General features: G+C 37.7%; 1 protein-coding gene across 1 annotated transcript in view; it reads right to left on the bottom strand.

The window, feature by feature from the left end:
- The window catches only part of LOC107703354 (dedicator of cytokinesis protein 7-like), a 76603-nt gene that overhangs the window by 42460 nt on the left and 24281 nt on the right, over window positions 1-9862 (bottom strand). The window contains exons 15-21 of the mRNA XM_016505946.1: window positions 5540-5657; window positions 4845-4915; window positions 2505-2643; window positions 2073-2174; window positions 680-766; window positions 371-602; window positions 117-281 (exon numbers count right to left, since the gene is read on the bottom strand). Coding sequence (XP_016361432.1) covers window positions 117-281; window positions 371-602; window positions 680-766; window positions 2073-2174; window positions 2505-2643; window positions 4845-4915; window positions 5540-5657 — 914 coding nt within the window. The remainder of the gene's footprint in view (window positions 1-116; window positions 282-370; window positions 603-679; window positions 767-2072; window positions 2175-2504; window positions 2644-4844; window positions 4916-5539; window positions 5658-9862) is intronic.

Raw genomic sequence — 9862 nt, forward strand, 5'->3', positions numbered from 1 at the left:
CCGAAGATAAACAAAGGTCTTACGGGTTTGGAATGACATGAAGGTGAGTAATTAATGACAGCTTTTCATTTTTGGGTGAACTAACCCTTTAACATCGAGCTGTATTTCTCACTCACCAGCAGGGGGAGATACAGGCTCTGTTGTAGGCAGGTGGAAGCAGTAGTGGATATAGGAGGACAGCAGACTGTTGCGGCCATGATGGTCCTGGTTTCCCTCCAGGTTCTTATGGATCTGGTTTACCAGCAGGGCCATGGCTTCAAAAGCAGCACGGCCTAGATTTACTGGATTAGGAGGAAAGAGAGGAAATGGATTACAAAAGGAAAAATTATGTGTAACAATAATATTAGAGACCAATTCCAGTGTTGCTAACCGATCTGTCCTGCTATGACAGGAGGGTGTACGATTAGCAATATGAGCTTGCTCATCAGTTGATGCAGGAAGCGCACGCAAGTGTCCAGCAGTGCCCCTTTCAGAGCCGCCATGCTGGCCTTTAGCTCCGCCTCCACGTTTGCCTCAGTGATTATAACATCCTTCAGCCGGAAAGGGAAGGAGTACTCCTCCAGAACATACACAAGTGTGAAGAACTTATCCAGGTGTGGATCCTACACACATTAAGTGAGACATGTATGTGAATGCACTTTTGTAGAAATGTGTTCAATCAAATGTTTTTTTTCATTACCTGTGTGTGAACTGAGGAGGCTGCCTTCACCTCTACATTAAAGACTCCTTTGTGGTTGTCCACCCATTTCATCCCTGGTAGCTGTACCTGAAACACACACAGGCCACAACATATTCTCAGCACATGTTCACATTCCTCCTCAGATATTACTGCCAAGTAGATGTTGCAATTCCTCCCTAAATCATTATCTGTAATTTGGAAAATTAGGTTGCCTGATTAAAACATTGTTTGCTTGAAATTACCTACTCGCCCATTCTCAATCCAAAGGGTTCCCACACCTTTTGTCCAAAAAATGTCCATTTCTTCATCATGATTTTTCCAGTCGTTCATGATTTTTTAATAAGGATAAATTTGAACCTGGGTTCCCCTTTCATACTGAATAAAACTGTAGCTTTAGACTAACTAGAATCTCTGTTGAACAGCATTTCTGTTGTGCCTGTGCCCATGGCTAAACTGATTGCGCTACAGCATGAATCTACGAATCCTACCAAGGGCTAGACTTGGCTCATAAATATTATTGATTACATGTGACACTTGCTCAGTAGGCCTAAGTGAATTACTAAAAGGAAGACTCATGAATATTAAATGGGACATTTGACTGAAAGCCCCAAGAGTGTCATAAAGCATAGCCTTTGTCATGGTAAAATTCATAACCTCTTCTCAAATGTTGAGTTGATACTTGCAATATTATTTGTCACTTGCAAAAAAATTGGCATCATTTTATGTTTTATGATGGACTTGGTATAGGGGAGACCAGCGGCTGAATTTCTTTAGTCATAAATAAGCTAGAGTTATGACATGCTTTTCTCTGAAGCATGGAGTGAAGTAATTTTACTTCATTGGATATACAAAATGGTTTTAAGAAACATTATTTTGATGTCAAATATTTTTCTTCAGTGTTGATGACTTTGAATAAACTAATGTGTTTTTATCTTGGTTTTATCTTAATTATTTTACACAATTTGGAATATGTCTAAATATAGTTTAAAACCAGATTTGCCAGTTTTTGTAATTTGTTAAAAAATACTTATTAAATATAATAATAATAATTATTATTATTATGTTTTTATAATAATCTTTTTTTAAATAATAATATTTAGCAGTAGTAAATAAAAAATAATAACTGTAAAAATTATTAAAATGTCTAGTGCTTTAAAAAATGTGCCAAGAGTCAACAAGTGTATCATACTTCTTGAAAGTTCCTATTATATAAATATATGTCAGGTAGTAGCAGTAGTAGTCTGTGAATTAGGAAGATGAAATTATGGGAAAAAACATACAATTACAGTTGCCCCCTGTCTGCCCTTCTTTTGACATCTTTAACTTCCACACACATTCTCTCAAACACAACCACTAAGCATCACAAACATCCAGTTCAGGATAAGTCTCTCACGTCAGGAGTGAGGACTGAGTAGCTGGGTGGAGGTTTCTCCACAGAGACGGGCAGACTGAAGGAGCCGGTGCGCAGGCGGCCGTGCTGCATGAGGGGGATCCACTGCAAAAAACAACAGCAAGTATGATTAACCTGCACAGCCTACATGCAGTTCAAAAACATGAATGTGCTATATATGGCCTACAATCACATGACGCTACAACTTCAAAAGTGTCATCAGCAGAATCAGGGGAGGTGCTACTGAATGCCAGCAGGGAAAGAGAGTGCGTGGGAGGTGACGAATAAGGACGATCCAGGTGTCTCTGAGGGGGGGCAGGGTCACATGGAAGTGAGCGTTTCATCAGGTAGCCTGGAGCGCTTCTCCAGCGCTGCGGGAGTGTGACTGTCAGGAGAGGATAGAGAGGAAGAGAAGAGAGGGGGTCCTTCTCTCACCGTGTAGCCCACCGGCGTCTCCAAGGGGGTATTCTGCTTGGCCTGGCAGCTGATGTGATAGAAGGTGAAGAGCAGGTGGTGGTTGTCGGTGAGGTTGGCGGGAATCTTCATCTTTACCTCCTCATAGAACTCCGGGGACCTGCAGAGATGGAGAGAGGAGATTGAAAAAGGCTGTAGTGGTTTTCAACTAGGGGCCGGGACCCACTAGAGAGCCTCGACAAACTTCCAAGGTGGCCACTGGATCACTTTAAATTATTTTAGTTTTTTTAAATATAATAAAAAAAGTTTAAATTATTAGTTTGTTTTAATATAATAATAATAATAGTAATAAATAAATCATTATTTTTACTATAATAAATAGTGCTGTCAAAATTAGCATGTTAACGCAGGCTTTATGACATTTATTATAATTGGTTTATGTGAAGATTGTTTTAAGTTCACTTAAATTAGAAGTTGTTATTTTTTGAAGTCTAATTTAAGTTCAACTTGATAGCTCTCAATTATACTGTAATGCTGAATGGCTATAGTCAATGGTTAAAGGTGCAATAGGTGATTGTCTTCAGAAGCATTTTTTGTTATGCTGGTTGAAAGTCTCTTCACATCCCGATAGCAATCATTAAGTTAAGTGGTCTAAATGTATTTATCTGTATTTATATATTCTGTGGAAGACATAGGACCAAGAAATGTTCGTCCAATCAAAACGCTCGGTCGGAGCGTTTTAATTGGCTTTCCTACTTGCCTGTCAATGTATGTATTAGCATACCTCTGCGCACCCTGTTTGCGCAGACAGGATCATTGTAGTACTTTTTTCTCACCGTGAATGACACATGATGTAGCCCAGCGGTTCCCAATTCCTGTCCTCGCACCCACCAGCTCTGCATATTTTGCATGTCTCGCTTAGTTAACACAACCGATTCAGATAACCAGCTCGTTAAAAGTGAGCTACGTGCATGAACTGTGTTCCGATCGATATGATCCCTACACAGTGTTCATTGCTCCCTGTTCTCTGAGCAGGGGAAATCCGTTGAAGTTTACGTCACTTCAGAACATTCATTCACGGATTTGCGCTGTGCAGTGTCTTCACACACATCACACTCACACGTCTTCACACTCAGTGCGAGGACTGGAATTGGGAACCGCTGATGTAGCCTATTGTAGTAACGTTGTCTCTGGTATTCTGGTCTGTGAGCGTATATGGGTTCAGGGGGCGTGGCTTTGGACGGCGATTGCAGGGAGGGTGGGATGTTTGCTTTCAGTGCTATCAGGCTAAAGTTAGCATTTTCCAAGATCTCCTACTGCACCTTTAAATATTAGGGAAAAAAAGCAAAATTTTCTAGAGACATCAGTAGTATTGGTATTCGTGACACTCACCTTCAGCCATAAAAACAAGATGCCATTAAACAAATATTAAAAATATACTGTCTTTATGTTGTTTCTACATTAATTTGAAGACTGAATGTGAAATTATTGCAATATAAAAGCATATTTAAAAACTTTAATGTTAGGTGGGATTAATCGTGATTAATCGCGAATAATTTCAGATAAAATGCGCGATTAATTAGTTAATTTTTTTTTATCAATTAACAGCACTAATAATAAAACAAACTTTGAAACTAAAATAATTTCCTCCCCTCAATAACTTTTGATTTTAGTGAAGAACATACAGTTTCTGAAACCTCTGGAATCACAAAATGAATTAAGGTAAAAAAAAAATAAAAAAAAAAGATATATATAATATTTTTTGCAAGCAAAAGTTTAGAACAGATTTTTTTCACTTTGTTGAATTAAATCTCTTATGCTCACCAATGCTGAATTTATTTGAACAAAAATACATTAAAAACAGTACTATAGTGAAATATTATTACTATTTAATTACTTTTCTGTGAAGGCAAAGCTGTATTCAGCAACAATTACTCTAGTCTTCAGTGTCACATTATCCTTCAGAAATCATTTTATTGTCAACCAATTGTCTCTAGTAGAAAACCGTTATAATTGTAATAATTTTTCCAACATTACTGTGTTTTCATTAACTAATTGCAGCCTTGGTGAGCATAACAGACATTCAAAAACTTCAAAACATTTGAATTATTCTCTCTTTCTTGTTCTCTCTGTTTACACAATAGAATAAAATATATATAATATATATTATATATATATATATATATATATATATATATAACGTTAATATTATACTACATGTGGAGCTTTTGGATATTGTATTGCACAGTGGAGGCCCTTTGAGTCAAGAAGAACCACTGCTGGATGGAAATGTAATATAATTCTAGACATGTATAAAATGAATAAGAAGTGTTGTTTCTGTAATGAGACAAAGGTTTGTACTTGTTATGGTAGATCACTGGGGTGTACGCCTCCTTGTAAAACTCTGCACAGCTTGACTTTCCAAAGATGATCTGTTCAGGGGGTGGAAATCACATTGCACTGGTGAATAAGAGCTTAACGGCTCCACTAGACGTCACTGGGGAGTTACATTTCAGCCATGATGTTGCCCTCGCTAATCATAACACTGTGGATGGATTTCCTAATTATCGCAAAATGAATTTAGCCTCTAATGTACCTGCACTGCATATGGCTTCAGTTGAGCCCTAAATAAATTACAGATGTTTCAAAGTGAGCAACTGGTGTGCGAATGCAGCGCTAACACTATTAGGGAGTTTCTAAAATCCGTGATTAGATTAACAAAATGTAAAAGGTTCTGCGAGTTCACTGAATTTTATAAAATTTCCCCGAGCGCTTCTTAATAGATCTGAAGACGGAGTTTGGTTCGAGTGACTAATGCAACCTGTGTGTTTAGCTGAAGCTAAAATACTGTGACATGGATCGATGTGTTTTAGGGAGGCGCTGTCATATTCTTGGCACAGATCTGGAGAGCTTTATTGTGCACAATTAAGTTTATCCAAGCGATGAGATCATCGTATCAGATGTACTTACATAATCCCAAATGTTTTTTGTCTTTTCATAAGAATACGCTTTGACAGTGTGACTAGAGCCAGGTGTGGGTGTGATCGGTGACTCACAGGCATTGCCTGGCTGGGATCCTCTCCTCCCATGAACTGCACCTTCACTGCAATGTTCCTCACCGAACCCTGCCGGCTACTGAAGTTGACACTCTGAGGGTAAACGTACAACAGGTTCCTGAGGGGGAGAGAGAAGGAAACAGAGGGAATAAATGAACCCTTTTCTATCAGAGCAGCGATGGTTTAGGTGCAGCCTGTAGATGATGTAAACTGTCAAGTTGAGAGCTATTATGTGCACTACCATTTAAAGTTTCCAAAGACTATGATACTCATACTTTTATGTAACTTCTGTTCTTTTATTTTCAGTCCACTTATCTCGATTTCCTGGTTATATACAGTTTGCTTCCTTCTCTCAACACAGCAGTGCACACAGTGGTGCTCTCTCAAGCATGGCCTTCATTTCTAAGGACAATAGACTGTGTCACTAAAATGAGTTTCTCAAGAAAGGTGCTTCCGTGTAGCGATTTCTGAAACCAAATTTTGACTTCAGCAATGCAAGCGCGCTCGATTTAGCAACTGAAAAAAGACACTTCCTTGAGCAGCACAACCATTTTCAACTATAACTATATTCAACTATATTGAGATGATGATAAGGTTTCTTAAGTAACAAATAAGCACACCAGAATGATTTCTTTAGGATTTACTGAAAATGTTTTTTTTTTTTTCAGAAAATAGGACTGATGTAGACAGACAGGTGTTGTAGTACAAACTTATTTATATAACAGTCATTCAAACAGCAATGATTATTTATTTGTAAAAATGCAAAAAAGTTTGTGATTATTTTTAATCAATTAAACTCTACCTGGGGTAAGAGATTCATCAGTTTCTTTCAAAATGTCTTAGTGATTAAATTAAAAAAAGGTTAGAGAAAAACGTTTTTAGAATTGCGTGGAAAAACAGTATGTACAGTTATAGACAGGCTCTAAAAACTGCCATGGCTGAGCATATCCGCAAACTCATAGAAAATAACCAAAACAATCCAAGGTTTTTATTTAGCACAGTAGCTAGATTAACAAATAATCAGACATCACCCGAACTAAATATTCACTCACAGTTTAGTAGTGATGACTTTATGAATTTCTTAACTGATAAAATAGATAGCATCAGAAATACAATAACAAATGTAGAATCGACAACGTCTTGTAATTCAGCTTCATGCATTGCACCCAAAGAAAAACTACTAGATCCTAGTGAACTGGCAAATTACAGACCTATTTCAAATCTTCCTGTTATGTCTAAAATTGTAGAAAAAGTTGTGTCTGCTCAATTGTGCTCCTTCCTGCAAAAAAAAATTATCTCTATGAAGAATTTCAGTCAGGTTTCAGGCCCCACCATAGCACAGAAACTGCACTTGTTAAAATTACAAATGACTTGCTTCTTGCATCATTGCTAGTTTTACTTGACCTTAGTGCAGCGTTCAACACTATAGATCAGGGGTCGGCAATCTACCAACCCCTGTCTGTCTACCAACAGTGACACGCAGAGGGATAATTGCTGGCACGCGTGCAATAGGGAAAACTGCATACTGACGTACATTTTGAGGTAATAACTTCTTAGTCACACAGCCTGTTACGGATGCGCACGCGACCGCTGCACATACTAGGCACTTCAGATCAAAGCCTCAGTGGTCTAACAGCGCTCGTCAATGTCAAAATGACTGAGATGGCCAATCAAATCAAAGTAGGCGGAGTTTACTGTTCACAGAAGCAGAGCGCAAAGCGTCAGTTTAACGTTAAAGAGAGCGAGGTAAGATGAAGCTGCAAATCATTTCATATTAGTCAACTTTTAACGATACGTTTTATGATAGAAATGTTAAATGACCGACAGCTATATCCAGTGATGCAAACTACTCAATTTTTTTTTTCTCAAATATGGCATATTGAGAGAGAGAGAGAGAGAGAGAGAGAGAGAGAGAGAGATGTGTACATTGTCTGCGTCTGTGTCTCTCTCTACAAACAATGAAGCTGAGTTTAGTTACTTAAACAGCGAATTGACCCCCCTCGTTGCTGAGAAATATAATGTAGCGATTCAGTAAAAAAAACAGCGATTTTACCCTTTTGTTACGGAGAAATATAATGTAGCGATTCAGTATTGATTAATAAAAGTCGCGTGGCAGCGCTGACAACAGTTTATAAGCTTCTGAATGTTACTTTTTGCACAGCGCGATCTCCGATCTCTGTGTGCGAGTGGTGCTAGGCTCTGTCCTAGGCCCTCTGCTATTTTCAATATACAGTGGGTACGGAAAGTATTCAGACCCCCTTAAATTTTTCACTCTTTGTTATATTACAGCCATTTGTACTATATAACTACTTGTGTAAACTGACAAGTTTACAACTACTAATATATAAACAAGTAAACATTAATTCCTAATGTTTACAAAAACTAATATACACGCAATTTCAGCTCCTAATGTAAACTGTCAAGTTTACAACTATTTGTGTAAACGGAAAAGTTTACAACAACTGATATAATGGTTAAGCCTCAATTCCTAAAATAAACTAGAGTCTACAACTACTTATGTAAACAGTCTAGATAGAAACCGAGAGAGAGGATCAATGCTTAAATCTGCCACAAGTCTTGAATTATATTCATTTGCGGGCTTTTCTCAACAAATATTATACATGAGATTAATTCCACTAATTAATCAGCATATCATGTCATTAATTCTATTAATATTTTTGACGAAACAAGAGGAACACTGTGACACATATCTACTCTTTCATTGGCATGTTTGAGGAACAGTGATATAAAATAGACATGAAAGGCACTGCAAATTATTTGACTTTACCCCAAATCAAACACTGAACATGTGGCAGCAGCGTGAACATACAGGACTCCTGTAGGATCTCCCAGACCTCCTGTGACGCTAAATATGATCGTTGCATAATGCAGCAACCACTTACAATCTCTTATTTATATACTTTTAAAATAGCAGTCTCCATTTGATACTGTGACAGAAGGTGCCCTGAGTACCTTTGGGGTTAAAGGAGAAGAGTGCATTGGCAGACGGACTGCTAAGCACGTCCCTGGTTCAATACCACTAAACATCTGCCTGACCAACATAAGTCAAGGTCTCTCTCTCTCTCACACAGCTGTAAGCATAGCTCTGATAGGCTCATGTCTCAGCTGATTTCCCAATGTCCAACATACACCGTCACTGCTTATAAAAGCAGCAGCATGTTGCAAAGCGTGCACATTAAAACAGCCTGTTTCCTCGCACCTGCGTCAGTCACGGTTTGTTTTTTAAGAAGAGGACAGGATGCAGGCAGCTTTATGTGTGCTGTTTACAGCTCTGTGTGTGAACAGGGTCTCCTCATCTCCGCTGAAGTCTGTCCAAGTCGGGGAAAAGCTGGCCTCCACAGATGACATGAACATCCTGATGTACGGCGTGCTGCAGTTCACCGAATCCCTGCACCACATGTACCAGGGCACAGAGGCCAGGCTGGCCCGTGTCATGAAAGCCATCAGCCGAACTGAGAGTGAGGTGAAGAGACTGGGGCACGACACGGAGGAGGCTGCTAAAAACGAGCAACAGATTAAAGAGAAATTCCAGCTCCTTCAGGTAAAGCCTATATGTTACTTGACCAATGACATACATTGTGACAGACTGAACTATTGGCCAGGCTGATCAATAGGTCATACTGAAATTACCGTCCAAAGTAACAGAAATGGTAGTTCGGCTTGGCATCAGTTCTAAAATGTACCAACATTATAATTAATAAGCATAGGGGAGGGGGTAAGTTGGGCCACTTTTCACTTAAGTTATCTTCTAGGCAAATATAGGCAAAATGTCCAAACTATAATTATACTCTCTATAATTAAATATATCAATTATATATTGAGTGTCTCTAACAGAAATGCGAGTTCTACAAAACAAGTGGTCTAGTGACAACTTTCCCCACATTGAGATCTATCTATATATCATTTATATTTATATATATATATATATTATTTTATTTTTTTCAAGAATATTTTAATGTTGCAAATATCATTATTTAAAAAAAATATGTTATTTGCAACATTTTGCAAAAATATTTGTAATAGTATCTATTTTTTTATTTATTGTATTTATTTTTATCCCCAAAAATTTAAAAATAATAATAATAGTAATAATTTATTAGTGTCTTCAGAATCAGGCCTTGATTCATAGCAAAGATGCCATTGAACAAATATGTAACACTATTTAAAATAATGTTTTTATGTTGTTTGTATATTAATCAATGTGGAGATTCAATGTGAAAATATATTTATATATTTAATATCTAATGTATATATTACAGTATATTTACTCAACACCCTCTCCCTCTCTCTCATATATATATA

The sequence above is a fragment of the Sinocyclocheilus anshuiensis genome, unplaced genomic scaffold (assembly GCF_001515605.1).
Source record: "Sinocyclocheilus anshuiensis isolate Anshui unplaced genomic scaffold, SAMN03320099.WGS_v1.1 scaffold58, whole genome shotgun sequence".
Lineage (NCBI taxonomy): Eukaryota > Metazoa > Chordata > Actinopteri > Cypriniformes > Cyprinidae > Sinocyclocheilus > Sinocyclocheilus anshuiensis.